Raw genomic sequence first — 19,775 nt, 5'->3', positions numbered from 1 at the left:
ATTAAATGTGGGGGTCCCAGAGATAAGAAATGCCATTAAATGGGAGTCCGTAGACTAATGTGTGTCAAACTGGGGGCCCTGGAAATTAAACGGGTTGAGAATCACTGCTAGAGCCATAAAAATATTCTCTTATGGGGGTCCCTGGCATAGCTTTTCAAATGGGGGTCCGTGAGCTAATTAGTGTCAATTTGGGGGTCCTTGACATGAAAAAGTTTGGGAACCACTGCCTTAGTCGGCTTTGGTGCCCAGAAATATCCGGTGCCCTAGCTGTTCTGTGGTCGCCGGATTTGCAAGGTTCCCACAAGATGTAGGTGTCGCCTTGACTTGACCATGCAGTATCCTGTCTAGCACCTCGACTAACTTAATTCTCTAGGACAAAAGCATTCATCAAGCCTCATCACTTGATGTTGGTCAACTAACTGAAGGGATTTTGTGTTCCTAAAGTGTAATACTCTAGTAGGAAAGAGACAAGTGACTGAGTCTGGAACATGGTTTTGTTTTGACTATAGTCTTGACAACAAAGATTGGTGTGTAGCTCACTTTATTTTTCATCAGCATTTAACAACAGGAGAACATGAAGCAGGACTAGGAGAATTGAGATAGTTTCTATTCCAGCTAGGCTCTGTGCACAACTGTATGTTATCCCAGGTTTTCAGAAGGTGGCATAGCTAGCTAGGCTGTTTCTAGCCTGGCATGCATGGCCAGACTAATATCTATGCAGTGATATTAGAACTTGGGTGTGTAAGATTTATTTCCAAGGGGTGCATGGTTACAAACAGATTCCAACGTCACAGCGAAAAAGTCTCACTTTGAGCTCTGATTGGGCACCCATTGGGCAATGAGCACCCACAACAAGGAGTGTCAGACCAAACTCCCCAGGGATTTGTTTTTCTCCTGTGGCAGGTTGTAAATATATACCTTTTGAAACGTCTATGGGGAATTATTTCCTGGGCCCTTGTCGTTCTGAAAGGGGGCGGGACTGCAACGCTCTGTTACTTCTCCCGTCCGCTGCAGTGGGACGGTGAGGTCAGCAGGCCACAGATAAATGTAGCACCTCTATATAATACATGAATCAGAAATTCTCATAGATCGACTCAATTTCTCCATCATTCTCGTCATGCGTTCTTTGTTCCACCTGTACAAGGAGAGTTGGGAAGAGGAGGGTTTAGCAATGATGATAAGCCCCAAACCATAACTGTTAAGTCCTACCCAACCGTTTAACCCAGGCCCTCCGCCCAAGTGTTGCATTTCTACTGTTGAGCTGGAACCTAATACAAAGCCCTTTTGTCTAGTGGATTCTCTTCACAGTTTTGATCTTCTCTTGGTCTTCATGTAAAACCAATTGTCAAGTTGTAATACATTTCTCATTAGAAGAGCAGGTAGACCAACTACAACCTTTACTTTCGTATCTACGAGTCAGCTTGCTAAAATACATCTACATTATACATTTAATTATCAAAACGTGTTGCTGAGTGACATGTTGTAAGCTTGTATACTATTTTCATACTTTTCCATCTTTTGGGGAACCTTTTTGAAGATTGAAAATCGCAGGTCTGATCCTGCAATTTTCAATCTTCAAAAATGTTGAGGTATTTGTACTTTACTTGAGTATTTCCAATTTCCAGTACTTTTACTTCTACTCCACTACACCCCCCTCACATCTCAGAGCCAAATTTTGTACTTTTACTTAACTACAATTATTTGAAAACTTTAGTTACTAGTTACTTTGGCGATTTTAGAAAACATAAATTAACCACTTCAACCCTATACATTTTGGCCATTTGAAAATAGCCGATCTACAAGCTCACAAAGCGTCACAACGTGACACATTGTGAGCTTGTAGATCTGATATTTTCAATAGACTTTGTACACATTTTGAACTTGTGAAGTGGGACATTCTGCAATATGAGTACTTTTACTTTTAGTACTTTAAGTACATTTTGATGCCGATACTTTTGTACTTTTACTCAAGTACATTTTCAATTCCGTACTTTTACTCCGTAACGGAGTAGTTCTAAATTGCAGTATTGGTACTTTTACTTAATTAAAACAATTGAGTACTTTTTCCACCACTGTATGCCTATCCGTTGGCCAGGTATAGTAGTGACTCATCACAATCAAAATTGTGCCACACCCCCCGAATTTGCATACCAAAGGTGCAAGGTTTGCATGCCCTATTCCAATACATATTGCATTCTACTGACCGTGACCTGCTGTACGGATCTGTTTGACCTGGGCAGAGCTTTTCTACTGACCGTGACCTGCTGTACGGATCTGTTTGACCTGGGCAGAGCTTTTCTACTGACCTTGACCTGCTGTATGGATCTGTTTGACCTGGGCAGAGCTTTTCTACTGACCTTGACCTGCTGTACGGATCTGTTTGACCTGGGCAGAGCTTTTCCTTGTCCCATGTCACCAGCGCCCGCTGAGGTGTTCAGCACCTCATATACGGAAACAGGTCGAGGCTCTAGACTCTGAAAAGAAAGCAAGAAAGAAAGAAAGAAAGAAAAGGTGTCTTGAGTATTAGTACTATATACATTTAAATCAAATGTATTCCAAGCAATAAGCAATATACTATGGCAATAAGATTTCATGAATATAATATTTTGTGTGCTTCATCTTACAGTGTAGAAAGAATCTGCAGCCACGTCCTCTTCTCTACTTTCTTCTGTTCTTTGTTCTGTCCTTTGCACTCTAATCCCACTTGTGTTTGCACTTTCATCTCCCACAGGCTCATGATGCTGAAATTAATGATATGGTACAAAGACACACAAATTACCGTGATAAAAAAGACACACATGGATGGACACTAGTGCCTGAACATGGCCACCGCACACACACACGAACATGCACACGTGCACACGGCGCACACACACACACACACACACACACACACACACACACACACACACACACACACACACACACACACACACACACACACACACACACACACACACACACACACACACACAGAGAGAGAGAGAGAGAGAGAGAGAGAGAGAGAGAGAGCTCTTTAGAATCAGGTAGTATTATGAGTTGCTATTTGGGAAATATCCCATGGGAAATACATTGGGATTTTTTGTGTTTTAATTGATGTGTTTGATGATAATCCCATGTGGGATTAAGGGCCAAGCCAATTGTCCTGACATGCATCAACATTTCAGAATTCACAATTCCTTTGCCATTTTAACCAGTAATCGGGAAGCCGAAAAGCAGAATAGCTTGTAGATCTAACTACTTTTGGTGCGTGACACCTAAAGAATGAATCTGGCATAAACTCTTACCCCCAATCCCATAAACCTAACCTCTGAATGTTCAATCCTAACCCCAACCCGAAACTCACTCAAAAAATCATCTGTTTCTCTTGTGAGGACCAGCACCTCATAATGTCTAATGTTTCTGAAAGTAACACAAACACAAATTTGTGTTGGCCAAAGCTTGATGCTAAAGGCAGGGCCAACATCTACAAAACCCAGGTCAGGAGCATCATGGAGTACTCCTGCCTAGCCTGGATGAACGCCTCTCTGACCACCCTCAGGCAGTTAGACCTCATCCAAAAGAAGGCCTTAAAAATCATCGGGGTAGATGAGGACCTTGCCCTACAGCAGTACGCCATCGGCAAACTGAGTCATCGCAGAACAGTTGCAGCAACAACTGTTCTCTACAAGATGCACACTCCCAACTGTCCAGTGGACCTCAAAGCACTACTACCTCAAGCTCACACCTCAGTTCGAATCACCCAGAGAGTACTACCAAGCCACGCCCCGGAACCCCCCAAGTCAAACACCAAATGCCTTGATAGGAGCTTTCTCCACTCTGCTTTAAGGACATGGAACAGCCCTGTGGTTGTTGGAGACATTACATCTAGCAGTGTTCACGCCTTCAAGAAGAGGTTGAACAAACACCTCCTCAGTATGTGACTGTAATCCCACAAAGCTCAAGGACTGTCATTCATCCAACATTCAGTTTTACACATACTGTACGCCTGACTGAGTAGCTGCAGATCATTGATAGGCTCTTTGAATGTATTTTTCCCATAGCCTGTATCTGATAAGCTTAAAAAAGTACATGCACGCACGCACACACACATGAGGACATTTTGGGACATCTGGTATCAGTGTCATAATATTGACTACACTGACATCAAACATGACAGGAAGAATGTGAGAAAGCAATGACAACATCTGCTGTTACCTAAGTGAATGCAGAACTACTTACCCAACAGAAGACATAAACTGAGCCGGCAACGTTCAAAATGAGCAGCACCAATGTGACGACACCAACAATGACGACACCCCGGTAACCCGACATGGAGGGTTGCTCTCTGTATCCCTCATCTGGAAGACACGACATGACAGTCAGTTTTACAAAATGATGTCCATTACTGCGGATACATTTGATTTAACACAGGTGATTTGACTTTCTTGCTATTAACAGCATTCTCTGTCGTGCAGAGAATGCTGTTAATTGTGACTTCTATGTAAACCAAGATTCATTAGCCCCCTCTCTAAATAGCCAGCCCCTCCATAGCACCCCCAGTCACAATTTTCTGGAGCCGTCGCTGCTGTCGTGGCCCCTCTGCTTGGAAATGAGCTCCAAAAGACTTTAAAACTCAGATCACTTTGGGTCAATTGAGAGCAATGCTTCCCAACATTTTTGTTCAGAATTTAGAGGATTATAACTGCTTTATTTAATTGTCGGTTATCTGATTCATGTACTGTGCTTATTTTGATGTTGCTGTGATTTTCCTAATCTCACATTTAGGTGCACTTTCAAACTACAGTTCCTGTTTGAGTCTAAATGATTACTTCACATATATCACGAGGCCTACTGTATATCCCTCCTGTTTCTAGACATAATGGTTTATTGCTTCCTCCTCACTGCCTTCAACATTTTCATTTTCTACTTCCACCTCTGCTTCTCGTCTTCGCTTACCTCTCACTAGGACTGTCCAGTAAACCGCAGCTGTTTTATATTGGCAGCGGTATTCTCCTGTGTTGGCACTTGTCACATTCGTCAGCTTCACATTGACAGTTGCAGTAGGTTCGGATGGTTGAAACCTGTGTATCAGGTTGTCCTTGGGGTTGAAACACTCTCCGGTGCCACTCTGGTTGACTGGCTGAACAACCTTGAATTGAATGTTGAGATCTTCTCCAGCGAGAGCCAAAAAGATTCTATTCTCCAACTCTCCAATGGCTGTATTGGCGAACATAGATCATTATATATAATATAAATGTTTATAAATGGATTTTCATCCATGTCCAAAGTGACATATTACCCAAACCTATTCTCACAGTTTTATAATAGTATAAGTTTTAATTCTACTTCAGTGCTGTTACAAGACTTGAACAAAATACAAGTTACACTATACATTGTATGTTATAGTCACTGTAAAGATACCTTACATTGACCGATGATTCCAGAAGTAACAAATGGGGTGAGAAGTACAAATAGTCTTATCCATGTTTCCATTCTGTATTCTTCTGTATTTGTATTCCCTCTTGGTAAATATCTGTGCGAGTGTAAAATAGTTTCCAGTGTTTGTGCTCCAAGTTTTGTCTTCTTCAATGGGCTTGTTCGCTGTTTCTCATTTATCTTGTCACCCACTGTGACGTTGCAGACATGTTCCTGTTTTGTTGTTTCGTTTTTTTTTTCTTTTTTTCATTGTAACTTCCTCCAATTGGTACTGTTTTGTGTGAGAAAAATACAAATAGACAATATGATTGCAGAGTTTACAAAGGTAATTAATAGAAATGAAGTAGCCAGCACACAATACACATCCTTTTCACATGCAGTTTTGATTTGACCTGATAGGCCTTCCTCCCCCATGAGAGGTAAATGAACCATGTGAAAAGGACATGTATTGTGTGCTGGCTACTGTATCATTTCTATTACATTATTGAGCCTTCCATCAAAAGACTTTCATCAAATCTGGAGTGTGCAGGCGAGATATTTTCTCAGAGTTCACGTCAAACGTCAAAGGTGACATCAGAATCTACATTTTGTGCAGAGGAGAAGAGAAGAATGCAGACAGAATATATATGTGTAATTTGTGTATGCATAATATGTATGAAAGAGTGGATCCAGAGAGTACATGAGTCCTCTGTCTGGTGAAGGTGACAAATTATCCTGTCTGTAATAAGAAGCAGGTGTGGAAGAGTGTGACCACTTCACCGTTGTAATACTCTGTCAGACTGTCCGTCACTAAGCATGCAATGAATAAGTGCGCCACTCTGTCTGTCTGTCTGCCTGCCTGCCTTTCTGCCTGCCTGCCTGCCTGTCTGTCTGTCTTCCTGTCTGTCTTCCTCTCTCTCTTCCTCTCTCCCCTTCGTGCGTGGTTATTATTTCACCATCCTTTTGCTGGCAACATTAGTGGCCAACTCTGACCTCACACATCAGCCACGGTACAAAAACAGACCCAGAATATATGTGAGAGAGAGAGAGAGAGAGAGAGAGAGAGAGAGAGAGAGAGAGAGAGGAGGGGAGAAAGAAAGAAAGTGCTGGAATGACATCTGGATACCAGTCAATAACTAATAATTCATTCAGTTTCTGTATTGTTCATCCATTACTCCCCCCCCCCCCTGATCCTCCTTTACTTGACTAGACATATATTGACACAATATATTGTTGTATAAAGTCAACATCCGAAGTGATACAATTGTTCTTTTTCATTATGAAAAAGTTAAATAGTGAAAATAGCCAATCCACAGGCTCACAACGCGTCACATTGTGTTCTAAGTTTGTAGAACAGATACACTATTTTAAGAATGTTTGTGAGACACTCGATCTTGTATGATGAACTATAAGGCGTTAATTCATGCAAACAAATAATAAAAAGTTGAAATATGGAGACACAGACGATATATCAGTGACAGCATGTGCACCATACCATTCCAATTATGCTTCTTTGATTGCTTCTCATGCTGTAGTTGTCTGCTCCAAACTAGTAGCAGATTGCTGCGTGCATGTTTTGCAGGCTAAATATAAATATATCTTAAAACTCAGATCACTTCCATCTTTGGGTCAATTCAGGGCAATGCTTTCCAACATTTTGGTTCAGGATTGTAACTGTTCATCTGCTTTAGAATGTAACAAGAAAAATAACAATAACAATTACAAATGACAAAATACATGTACAAGTAGAAAGACTGTAATAAAATAAACTGAAGCCTGTCCTGGACGGTTTATCCGGACGTAAAAACAAATTATCGCCTTCTGCTGATTCTAAATGATCTTGAAGGCTAAATATAAATATATCTAATATATCCGCTTTGGAAAGTAACATGACATAAATTAAATTAAAACAGACCAGTAAAATTACATGCAGTATATCAGAATTACAGGCTGGAATAAAAATACTGTTGCTGTTATCCCCTCCTGCTGATTGTACCTTGAATTTATTGTACTGGATACCTTTATGGCAAGACAAAATGCCCACAGTCTCTCAAGATGGAAGGTATTGAACTTCCATTCGGGTATGGTTTTTACCCTCATGAGGTCAAGCTTCAGTTTAGAGGGTTCTCGGGTTCAGAGTGGGGCCATAACTCAGCCTGTTGGACCACCTTACTTCACAGCGAATCCTCAGTGTTCATTTAACTGTGAGGTAACTGTGGGTTTGACTGTGTATGGTATAGGGTTGTTAACTTGTTATAGGATAGCCACTGACCCATATCTGTCTCTCGCAGAGAATTATTAAGGAAAGACAAAACACATATAAATCAGAAGATTAATTTCAGAAGAGCGTCACACATCTGGCAACAGATGTGTGACGTGTGGTGTTGGTGTGTGTGTGTGCGTGTGTGTGTGCGTGTGTGTGTTTCTTCAAGAGAGAGAGAGAGAGAGAGAGAGAGAGAGAGAGATGGGGTAAGGTGGGGTGTGAAAGTCGAGCATAACACAATTCTTTACCAGTTCAGAAATAAAAAAAGTTTCTTAAGTGGCTCCGCATTGCTAGACCACGTTCTGCTGCTAATCACATCACAGCAGCGAGGAAAGGGTGGAGAGAGAGAGTAGAAAGAGAGGGAGGGATAGAGAACGAGAAAGCAAGCGTAAAGAGAGAGAAGTAAAGGGAAAAGATTACAGAAGTGGAGTTGGGAGAGAAACAGGCATAACATATTCACTTCAGGCTATCTTGTTAAAGAGCATCCTATTGAGAGAAACCTATTTCAAACATTATTTGAAGCTGTGAGTATTGGCTCATTTATTCATTTTCAGGACAGAACGTGTTTATCCTCCAGTCTACAACAGTGTAGTGTGTGTGTGTGTGTGTGTGTGTGTGTGCGCGAGCGTGCATGCTGTTTGCTATTGCTTTGAAAAGTTTTCAGTTTGTTTGTAGTTTCAGACAATTTCAAGGTATAGCCTAATTTAGGTGAAGTAGTCCACTGCTGCATTGTGTGTTTCTTATTTGATGTTGAATCTTTTCACATTATGCAAGCTGCATGCATGATACTGGTGTTTTGAAATTGAATCTGTTCTTTGGCGAGTCTCCAACCGCATGAGGTACTTCAATGAAAACATTTAGAATAGCTTTAGAATGAGTCATCAGTCATCATCAGCGTATGATTGTTTGAGATTACTCATTGCGTCACCAGATGCCAGACAGATTTTCGCAGCTGAACGCCGTCCAACTGCTGTTCTTCTGCTCTCTACTATATTTCCGGGTCTCCTAACCTTTATCACCATGACAATGGATTACAGCCATAAAACCTCACTCTATTTGTGTTGTAGATTGAATTTGTGGTCATCCCATACCCATAACACCTCTATTCTAGAGAGATATACACTGGCCGAATTGTCGCAAAGCAAAAACGAGACATTTGGTTTGATTCCTCCAATTAAGTACTAATTGGATTTGCCCAAGTTATATGGGTCACAAGACATGTCTCCTGCCTGACGTGACCTTATGTTACAAGCTGTTCTCTATCAGCCGTTTGATTGGTTGCTGTCTTAAATGTCAAAGGTTTTAGGAGAGACCAGAGCTTTCTGCTGACTGTGCTGTGACGACCACATCGCGCTGAACTGATTATTCAAAATAATCGATAATCAATCAATTAATAACATAATGGATAAATAATCTATCACTACTGTGGGCATGTCATTATAGGCAAAGGCTTATGAGTGGCTATTTATTTTCACTGTTTTTGCGTGACAGCTGTGCTTGAATGGTTGGTGACGATTGGTTAATTTAAAATATATAAGAAGAAATTGAAATTGTGCTTCTCGAATAATCGAAAAGTAGCCTAATCGCTAAGGAAATGAGTAGTTGAAGACATGAACATGCAGAATGTGAGATGTTTTTTCACCTCTGATTGATGCCATGAGACTTGGCTCACATCACATGGAAAACGATTGAGTGCTGTGTTCCTTCAAACTTTCTTTTTTTTCCCTGTCACTCATTCATTCCTCTTTTTTCTTCCTGTGCACAACCCAAGATGTTTGTTGTGGAATTAATTAACCAATTTTCAAAAAAGAAACCTAACATCCTTCTCCAATCATTTTGTTTTTCTTTCTTTTCGTGTCACGAAGGGGTGTTTCTTTTTCATTCAGCATGAAACATCCCACTGTGTTGATGGTGCTGATGATGGCTGCCATGGTAACCGTGTCACAATCAAGTGGCGAGGAGAATGAATTGGATTATGGGTACTGGAACTACAGGGAGGGAGGTAATAAACTGTACAGGCTTGTCTTTGATTTAAAAATATGTCTAGATATGGGTCCAGACTACAGTAAATCATCTACTAGTCCACTGGTTCCCAAAAAAAGATATACATTTCAAAAGATTTTGAAATATATACATTTCTTTGAGAACCACTGATTCACAAAATATTTTAGATATTGTTAAATTGAGTAATGACATCACCTGGGAGAAGTAAAATTATTTGTAAAAGTGGTACATTGAATACAAAATCAAAATGACCTTGTGTGTGATTAGTACTGCCTGTTCTGGTCATATAAATGTACAGACAATATACTGTCTATATAAATGCATATAATATACTGTCTATACATGTATAGATATTATACTGTCTAACAATGTATAGACAATATATAATTGCAGTTTAATATTCTTTCACTTCCCCGATTGTGATTATGTCCACTGGTGGTGATTGCAGCTGATAACGTCAACGTGGTCGCAGTCCGCAGTGTGACCAGGGTTTTGGATGCCTGGGGCAAGCGTATTTTCAACGAGGTTAAGACCCTGCTTCACTCCCAGCCCAGTTCATTGCTGCCCGACTATTCCAGGTAATGGTATTTAGTGAATAAGCAAATAAGCTAAAAGTATATAATGCATTTCTCTTATGTAGGGGGTTTGGGACCAGGACATGACCCAACCCCATGAGGACACGAGGCCTTTGTCTGTTTGGAGGTTATCCAACATTTCAAACATGTTGCACAAAATCCTCTTGGATTAATTCACTGGCAGCCTGTACATGTATGAGTCCAACTTGGCTACCCAAAAACTAGTTACAAAAAATTCATGAATTACAGACTAAATGAAAACCACACCTGGGGGATCAAACTGATAATGAACAACTTCTGTTGTTTGGTAAAGCAGTTATTATAAGCTCCAAACAAAGTGCTAAGGCCAACATGTGCCAGTGCAGTTCAATGCAGTCTTGTATATTTCTATATAACTGGTCATTGAAAGCGCCAGTCAGGAGGACTAAAGGCTTGTGGAAAATAGTAAAAAAGTTACTTTTGGAAAATAGTAACATATTATTACTCAAAATGTGAAAGCAATTGTTAGAAAATGTAATCACTTTCACAACCTGGCGTCCCTGTTTTGGGCATGTCACTAGATTGTCAAGAATATAGTCCAAAATATAGCCAACATCTTTTGAAAAGCTTAAAAAATATCTAAAATGGGCTGACCTATAAGCTCACAACACATTGTGTGTTGTGTTGTCAGCTATTCATCGTACGATGAAGTTATAGGGCATAAGTGGTTGAAAAAACTTATGGAGCAGTGTTAATAACACACCATTTCGTTTTAGTCCTATTTAGTCATCTGAAAACCTCAGTCTTTAAAAAAAATATATATATATACAGTATATAATAAGAATATTCTTTGAACGTTTTTATGCCTTTACTGATCGGTACACAGAAGTCTGACAGGAAATGGGGAGAGAGATGGTGGGGTGACACGCAGGAGGTTGTCGGGATCAGGACTCGAACCTGAAACCCACTGTCAGGGTGGATTACTAGCCTAGGTGCCCAGACGGCCACACCAGCTGTCCGGGCCAAAACTTTGACTTTTAGTGTTAGTCTTAGTCAACAAAATTAACACTGTAGTGGAGGGGTCTCAGCATTAGGGAGAAAAGGTTGGATACAATGCTGTAGCAGGCAACATTTGGTGCATGTACAATGACCCGTTATAATAGGAACAGAAATGTAAATTGCAGACGTTGTGGCTGAGCCTGCCCTTTACGTCCTGCAGAGTGCGCCCTCTGTCTGAGTCTGTCAACGACCTGTTCCGGGAAGTCTCCCTGATGCACAGGCGCATCAACGAGCTCACTCATCGCCTAGCAACCCTGGAGCCGTTCCTGCGTCGCCACGGCTACCGGGGGGAAGGGGAGGAGGCGAGGGGGGGCGCCGTGGCTCTGCAGGGCCCCCGCAACACCAGGGGCCAGGTAGCAGCAGCACGCTTCTCCAAGTACCCCCCAAGGACCGCCATGGCCAAGCTGACCCCGCCGAAGGGTACGCGAGTGGTCCGGAGGAGACGAGTGAGGGTCTTCAGGGATGGGGGCGCGCGGGTGGTTCAGAGCGGGAGATAGACGGATCAATATGTATAGATATTCACTGGAATGGAAGGATGGAATAGAATAGATGTAGGCTATTAGTGCACTGGCTCTCAAAGTGGGGGCGAGGGGGTTCCAAACAGTCCCCTGCGCAATTACTTAATACACCATCAAAATCGGTTTAACCACTTTATACCAATTGTATACTTAAAGGAGTAGTTCACCCCCAAAAAAAAAAAAGAAAAAAAAAAAAGAATATATATATATATACACACACACACACACACACACACACACACACACACACACACACACACACACACACATACACAGTATATATATATATATATATATATATATATATATATATATATATATACAGTATATATATATATATATATACATATATATATTTATTGTCGCATTCCTGAGCCAATACTTTGATGGCTGTGTCATCGGTCAATTGGAGACTCAGTAGGGGAGTCTCCCACCGGTTATCAAGGAATGCGAGAAGAATAGAGGGTATGCGCATGCATAACGTGAGTGGAAAAGTCATTTAACGTTGTTTAATGCAATCAGACTTTTCAGACTGTTTGGATGTATGGGCTGTCATGGCCAGAATTATTATTTATCGGTAGGCATTCCTGTATATCTTCCGCATAATGATGATGTCATGCGCATACGCTCTATGCTTCATGGGGGTGTGTAATTGAATCAATGGTAATTTTTTTGTGAACTACTCCTTTAAGATATTTGATATTTTGGCACAAAATCTTTTCAGATGGGGGTCCGTCCGCGCCCAGATCAGTTTGGGGCTCCCCTTGACATGACAACGTTTGAGAAGCACCACTTAGCGAATGGGTCTACGTTTTGTTGAATGTCAATAATAAAGAGAAATAGTAGGAGTGTAAAGTATATATACTGTACAGATTTTCTTTCTTTTTGTGTAACATTAATTCTATGTTCAACGCTGCTTCTCTTTTTTAGATCAGGATACATGCAATAGGAGTTTAGTTGTTTATCATGCAATTGATGTGTCATAAATGTCTTCATTAATAAACTGGGCTTACTTCAGACCACTTTGCCTGTTTCGATTTATAAAATAGTGGAAACAAGACATCCCCATTTGGCCATTTCCCATCAAGTGTGTTATATTGAAACTATAGACGTTTGCCCGGGACCCAAAATAGTAGATCTACAAGCTCACAACTCGTCGCTTCGCACCATGCAGGAGCTTGTAGATCGGCTAGGGTCACTAAACATTTGCTTTCTAATATATGGAATTTCATAGATATCTTCCTGAAATTACAGAAATAAAAATCATTGCATTTCATTTGAATTTATGACAAATGAAGAATGTATTTGAAAAATGTTTTGAAATAATAATAATAAAAATAATAACCAAATACAGTAAACAAAAAATAAAGGGACCCATACGAATGTGTATGCGACCCACTAATGGGTCCCCCGACCTAGTGTTTGTGAAACAGTGATATAGATAGAGGGTTTAAGTGTTTAATATGCCAACAAATACAACGGTATGCGCTCCACTCTGCTGTATACCACTAGAGGATGCCATGCTCTTGCCACAGGGTGTCAGGCATGCATGCATTCTTCCATAATGTGATGTGACATTACACTGATTAATGGAGGCTTGATCTCTGTTTTTACTCAGCTGAAATCACGATTGGCCCTAACTGAGACAGCAGGGGGTGCCTATTTTCTGCTAAACAATATTTGTTTGTTGTAGTGTGTATGTGTGTGTGTGTGTCTGTGTGCATGTGTGTGTGCGTGTGTGCATGAGTCCGTGTGTAGTCGAAAATGTGCAGCCCTATACAAGCTCACAACTCGACGCATGATGCAACCGCCGCACGCTGTGAGCTTGTAGTTCGTCTATATTAGACGCGCAACACCGCCGTGCAGCAGAATATGAATCGTGTGCGCGCGCGTTGTGGGTCACTGCAGGGATTGAACTTTTGGGCCTTCATTAAAACTTTGCCAAGTGTTTCTACAGCAAATGGCTTCCTCTGCTCTCTGTTCCCTCATCTCTGACTCCACTGTGGTGTAAACGGTTTCCTCTGCTCTCTGTTCCCTCATCTCTGACTCCACTGTGGTGTAAACGGTTTCCTCTGCTCTGTTCCCTCATCTCTGACTCCACTGTGGTGTAGGCTATACTGTAACCTTCTCCCACTTCTCCGCTTGCACACGCACGCTACATCCTGTCCCCATGTTTGTCATCATTTGTCACCATTTGATTCCATTGGAGCAAGTGTTTCTTCTTCCTTTTTTGTGTGGAAATCTCTATCTCTGTCCGTCTGTCTCTCTCATTTATCCTTTCCTTCGCTCTCCCTTCTTTTCCACACCAGTATACAGTATGTGTGGGTGTTATAAGCCCAGGCTGTATTTTGGTATTGTATTATGTGGATGCATTGTGTGGCTGCATCCAATCCAGTATGACGACGTAAGTGTACTGTATACAAATCTCCCTCTCTTCTCTCTCTCTTACTCTCTCCCCATCCCTGGAAAAAGATCCAGTTGCTAGGTAACGGTTAATTGTCAAGAAGTAGTTACATGTGTTGCAATGCATCCAGGGATTGTTGGGATGGTGTGTGTGTGTGTGTGTGTGTGTGGGGGGGGGGGGGGGGGGGGGTGGAGAACACACGAGAGGAGATAAGGGTGGGAATGAGCAAGAGAAGGAGGAGGGGAGGAAAAAAAGAGAAGTAAAGATAGAAATTCCCGAAGAAAGGAGAGCGCGATAGCAGAGAAGAGACAATAACACAGAGGAGTTGGGTTTTGGATGGAGACGCGGGCGATGGAGGTAAAAGTGATTAAAAGATTAGACCGATCAAGACGCACACAAGCCGGCCGTGCGCTCCATCTACTCGTTCCCTCCCTGTCAGCACTGTTTACCGCGCATGGCCATCATCCATCTCTGGGAGACACCCAGGGTTCACGCACACATATTGAATTCTGTCACCAAATCTAACAGCATCAGTGTATTCTGAATGAGTTGGCTGCTTTAAATAACCCTTGTTGCTGGACAACACATTCAGAGAGCGGAGGAGCGAGAGTCTGAGAAGCGCGAGCGAGGGTTGTTTTGAGGTACTTTTACTGTACTTGAGTATTTCCAATTTTAGTACAGTTTCTTTCTATACTCCACTACAATTCAGAGGCAAAGCAGTTACTTTTTGCAGACTTTCATTATTATTACCAAACATACTGTACATTAAGTACCACTTCAACGCTATATACATTTCGGAATCTAAAATAGCAGATCTACATGCAAAGCATTGTGAGCTTGTGCCACTGCCTTGTAGATCTGCTACTTTCAAAATATTGTTATACATTCTGCATAATGAGTACTTTTTGTACTTTTACTTGATTTTTAAGTAAAATTTTAATTCTGGAGTTTTACTTGTAACATAGTACCTCTACATTGCAGTATTGATACTTTTACTTAAGTAAAAAATGCAAATACTACAACCACTGGTTGAATCTCCTCCCCCTTCCCTTCCCTCTCTCTCTCTAAATCTTGTTCCATTTTTCACTCTCTCTCTCCGTATCCTCCTACAAAATGCAGGCTAAACCAATGTCTACGAGTAACGAATAACCTTGAGTCTTAAACCCATTTTGACCTGAGATCAGATTCTAAAAATGTCTTCTACATCCTGACAGTTTTCTGAAAAAGCTATGTTTCTTGTCAGTCGTTCGATTTTTCAAAAATAGCAGACCTACAAGCTCGTAGCATGCCACACGGTGGCACGCTATGAGCTTGTAGATCTATTTTTCAATAGCTAAAGCATGACATAATGCTAACACCAAAAAGGGTTCCCGCCCAAAACCCACTGAGGTAACCGTAACCACTTAAGCCTCATTTATACTTTGTCATGCTATGCTACTTAAGAGATTTTGAGAATTTATGCCTACAAATAAACTCCTAAAACCGGGAGACCAGGCCCAGGGGTAATGTGTGGTTGGTGTTTGTTAATGGCGTTTTATTATATATCAAGTCCAAATAAATGTAAAATATAAATAGGGAAACACATCTAAGAGCAGAGTCATGTTGTCCTTCTTTTCTGCCAAAGACCACAATAATAATAAATAGACTGTCAAATCTTGTGAAGAAAAAGAGCAACATGACAAATGCTTTTTGAGATCTCATTTTTTATTAATACTAAACACTTTGTTTATTACAAAGAGACCGAGGAATAATATTTCAGCACTCATTTCGACATTGATTGTGTGTTTTAATTATCCCAGTCTTCAATGTTACTAATATTCAATCAAATTTGAATTACGGACGGTCTTCACACATGTAATTTCTTTCCATACAAAAATGAGAGGGTGAAGTAGATGTTTGTCCTATTTACATTTTTCACAATCTGTACAGCTCTGAGAGATGGATATACGGTATTACAAGTCGCCTGGAAACACATACAATAAGTTATTCAGAGAAGAAAAATATGCAATGTGTTCAATTGTGCTTTATGTCACTGGTTCTCAACATTGAGTCCAGGGACCACCAGGTGGTCCAAATGGACCCGTATGGGTCTGTACATTAAAGATGGAGTGCCGTGATCCCCCCCCCCCCACCTAAAACCCAATCATCAGGTACTATGATTGTACTATGATTATACTACACTCAAAAAAGTGCACAGAAAGCGTTAAAATTATTTTTTTATGTGGCCACACCCACTAGTTCATTAAGGTTTGCCTGGTGGGTGGTGAACTGAAGCCGCACCCACAGCTGTTGATATGCTAAAGGGTAGGGGTTAGGGTAGGGGATGATATTGTGATATCACTGTCATTTCAATTGAACCTTTTGACCAAAAATCGAACCAAAAATACACAGGGAAGTCATATTTCAATATTGTAACCACACCTGGGGGTCTATTAGAGTAATGTTAACTCCATAGATAGACGCATACAAAACAGAAAAAGTACAAAAATCATTGCACTCCATCTTTAAATTTTACAGTGTCGACTTACACTGCAGGAGTGCAAAAATAGAAGGTTCCATTCGTGCCCTCTCAGGGTTACAGACCCTAAGGAATTTGGACCCCCTGGTGGGCCCCGGACCAGAGGCTGAGAAACAGTGCTTTAGATCAGGGGTTCTCAACCTGTGGGTCTCGACCCCTCTGGGTTGCCAAATTATTTTGGGGGGATCCCCTAATCCCCACAAAAAAACTTTTATTTTGCAACTGAATGGCTGGGAAATGGAAATTAAGAGTTTACATAGTACACATAGCCTAGTACATGCATAAACTTTCCTTAATGATTAGATCTGGTTTCAGTATTCATTTATATTTTCTCTATTATTAAAGTTATTTTTGCAGTCAGTTTGTATTGGGGGTGGGGAAGGGGGTCACGAGACATGGCCAAAGCATGTCTGGGGGTCCCCAGACAAAAACGTTGAGAACCCCTGCTTTAGATCACCGTTTCCTCAATCTGAGAACACATGGGCAAAAAATAAAGGAAAAACAGTGCCCTCTTTTCCTTTTCCTAAACAGTGGGACCCATTTGTGGATCACGGACACATTTTTATGGGTCCTTATTATTCTTTGCTTCCTACATTTCTTAAACAAATGTTGAAGAAGTATAATGAAAATAGCCGATTTTTTTTCCACTAGCCCCGGGCAAAAGTAAACTTTCTTTTTTGGGTCTTAATTGAGCTAAAAGGTTTGGGAACAACTGCTTTATACGTACCAAATCAGGGATGGTGGTGTAGTGTTTCGGACAAAACAAGTTCCCTGGTCACTGACTATAATCAGAAGGAAGGAAATAAACAAACAAAAAAAACATTGAAAACCTTTCATTAGTTTGTACTGCTTTAAAATACACACACTATCTTTTATGAATACAATAAAGAATTGCACATAACGCGGCCTCAAACCATTACAAAAACTATTTTGCAAGGGGAAACCTCCAAATCAATCAATGTATCTGAAATAGATCTATTCTGTGTCATATTGTACATTTTATTTTTTCTGTTTTTTATCAAAACTCTGGGAGTGGGGAGGTAAATTCTTTATATATACAGCATTTATAATACATACATAGCACAATCCTCTGGTAATTTTGGATTGTACTGTGTATAATCAGTAAACAGTTCTATCTCTCACACCCATTGCCTGTCTCTCTTCCACACGAGTACACACACAGAGGTAATCAAGCGTATGTATTCAGGCACAGACAATGACAGAAAGAGTAAAACAATACTGTGAGGTTCAAAGGATTGGAAGGAATATAAATATTTGAAACGAGAACGGGTGGTGTTGTTTCATTAATGACAAAGAATGCAGAAATCCAAGAACTCAATCTCATTCACAGGCCTTTACACAAATATCAAGAAAAACCTTAATTATTCTTCTTTAATACAAATTTGTTCTTATCACACCGACAATAAAATGGTTTGCTACTACGTTAGTGAAAAATCCAGTTTAATCACTTTTGACGTATTTGAGTATAGCCAAAATTTGGTAACGTGATAAATCGTTGTCTTCTCTTGCACAAACAAGAACAAACACCTACACTACATGGATCAGAATCAATGAAATTGATAAAACTCCAAATATTCAAATATCATTCGAAATCACCCACTTCGGGCTGAAAGAGTAAGAACAGGAAAAAGAAAGAAAGAAAGAAAGAAAAATCATAGTATACAGTAGGCTGCATGCAAGTCCTTACAAACACTAGTATATCATACATACTGACTTGTCAACCAGGAACAGGGAAATCTTCAAAAAGGTCAGATTAGGGTGTTCAAGAATGTAAATAAGAAATCCATTAAGACAGATTGTGCTTTAGATCATAGCATTTGGTTTGGCAACGGAATGCAATAAAGAGTCTTTGAAACACAATACGTTCAGAGACTGAGGCTGAATTCCAAGTATGGATGTCCTGAATAGTTTCATTACAATGCTTTGATGGGAGTGAGGGATCAGAGTCACAGAGTAAACACTAGTATAATTACAGTGTTATTTGTATAATCGGACCGGTGTGTGATCTTGAGTGGCTTTGATGTGCAGCACTGAGATTAATTCACCGCCAAGGGAAATGGTTCAACTCAGCGATCCACTCAGTCAGGACTCACTTTGTATCAACCCCATCTTTTATATCCTACATAGTCAAATCCTCATTGTATATCAGGTCCTTTTGGTTGCATTTGTACACTCTCAAGAGTTAAATGAACACTCAATGTTTTACAGTGTACTACTGACTCTCCACAACGCACACAATCTTACCCAGGGTCTCAGACATGGAACAGGAAGACAGACACACAATAATTCTTCCCTTTGTCAGACTCTTTCACCACATCCTTGGTATACATATTTCTTCATTACCGTTTTATTCCTATGAGCAGAATGTTCAACATATTCCTTGGTAGTTTCCGTTTGAGTTACACACACGTTGTGAGAAAGGATGTTTACGTTTTGACAGGTAGTGTACAGCATTGTTGGGAACGTGTGCGTTGGGGCTTGGGGGTGATCAATACAGTATACCTGTAAGTTATAAATAATATATAAATATAAGTTCTAATAATGACTAATTTCTTACCATTTATTTTCTCATAGTAATAATGTGCAGCACCTGATTCTCCTCCACTCTCTTTCCTCAAATTTGTTCTTCTACTGCAGCTGGCAAAGCTTTATAGACATACAGTAGTCATGAAATAATGAACATGCCAGACTGTCCATCCCAGCAATAGAGATCTCTCTCCCGTCCCACAGTCCATTATGTCATTTGAACAAAACCCAATGGACTGCAACATGCAGGCATAAAAGGGGATTTACCTACATTTAGTGCACTGGTTGTTTATAGATGATTTGTGTTGAGGAAGCTAAAATAAAGCTTAATTCTGGAGGGAACTAGCCAATCTACAAGCTCACAAGGCTTTGCGTTGTGAGCTTTTAAAGAGTTTTGGCGAAGAGATCTGGTATAGAGGGGTAAAATATAGTATAGTAAGTATACAGTGCCAACTCAAGTATGAGGGTCCAAGTGGTTAAGTTGATGTGTACTGTGTTCTGATGGGCTTCA

At 40.5% G+C, this 19,775-nt stretch overlaps 2 protein-coding genes across 2 annotated transcripts; one reads left to right on the top strand and one right to left on the bottom strand.

Annotated features, from left to right (window-relative positions):
* Positions 1 to 994: 994 nt before the first annotated feature.
* Positions 995 to 5,592, bottom strand: nfam1 (NFAT activating protein with ITAM motif 1). The gene is made up of 6 exons (XM_083764614.1): positions 5,409 to 5,592; positions 4,939 to 5,199; positions 4,222 to 4,340; positions 2,625 to 2,741; positions 2,358 to 2,474; positions 995 to 1,135 (listed from the first exon to the last, which is right to left on the bottom strand). The coding sequence occupies exons 1-6, from the start codon at positions 5,473 to 5,475 to the stop codon at positions 1,073 to 1,075; spliced, it is 744 nt and encodes a 247-aa protein (XP_083620740.1). The 5' UTR covers positions 5,476 to 5,592; the 3' UTR covers positions 995 to 1,072.
* A 3,939-nt stretch (positions 5,593 to 9,531) lies between these two features.
* LOC310859424 (uncharacterized protein) lies at positions 9,532 to 12,814 on the top strand. The gene is made up of 3 exons (XM_083765960.1): positions 9,532 to 9,662; positions 10,113 to 10,242; positions 11,438 to 12,814. The coding sequence occupies exons 1-3, from the start codon at positions 9,548 to 9,550 to the stop codon at positions 11,772 to 11,774; spliced, it is 582 nt and encodes a 193-aa protein (XP_083622086.1). The 5' UTR covers positions 9,532 to 9,547; the 3' UTR covers positions 11,775 to 12,814.
* Positions 12,815 to 19,775: the final 6,961 nt, after the last annotated feature.

Source organism: Protomyctophum parallelum, assembly GCF_964188405.1.
Source record: "Protomyctophum parallelum genome assembly, chromosome: 5".
NCBI classification, from domain to species: domain Eukaryota; kingdom Metazoa; phylum Chordata; class Actinopteri; order Myctophiformes; family Myctophidae; genus Protomyctophum; species Protomyctophum parallelum.
Note: the sequence above shows the minus strand (reverse complement) of the source record. Positions and strands in the feature narration are given on the sequence as shown.

Excerpts from the sequence above, each read along its gene's own strand:
- nfam1 (XM_083764614.1), bottom strand. The coding sequence starts at position 5,475 with ATGGAAACATGGATAAGACTATTTGTACTTCTCACCCCATTTGTTACT. Across the intron at positions 5,200-5,408 it reads TTCTGGAATCATCGGTCAAT|CCATTGGAGAGTTGGAGAAT; the intron begins GTAAGGTATCTT and ends TCGCCAATACAG. Across the intron at positions 4,341-4,938 it reads CTGGACAGTCCTAGTGAGAG|ATGAGGGATACAGAGAGCAA; the intron begins GTAAGCGAAGAC and ends CGTGTCTTCCAG.
- LOC310859424 (XM_083765960.1), top strand. The coding sequence starts at position 9,548 with ATGAAACATCCCACTGTGTTGATGGTGCTGATGATGGCTGCCATGGTA. Across the intron at positions 9,663-10,112 it reads CTGGAACTACAGGGAGGGAG|CTGATAACGTCAACGTGGTC; the intron begins GTAATAAACTGT and ends TGGTGATTGCAG. Across the intron at positions 10,243-11,437 it reads TTGCTGCCCGACTATTCCAG|AGTGCGCCCTCTGTCTGAGT; the intron begins GTAATGGTATTT and ends TACGTCCTGCAG.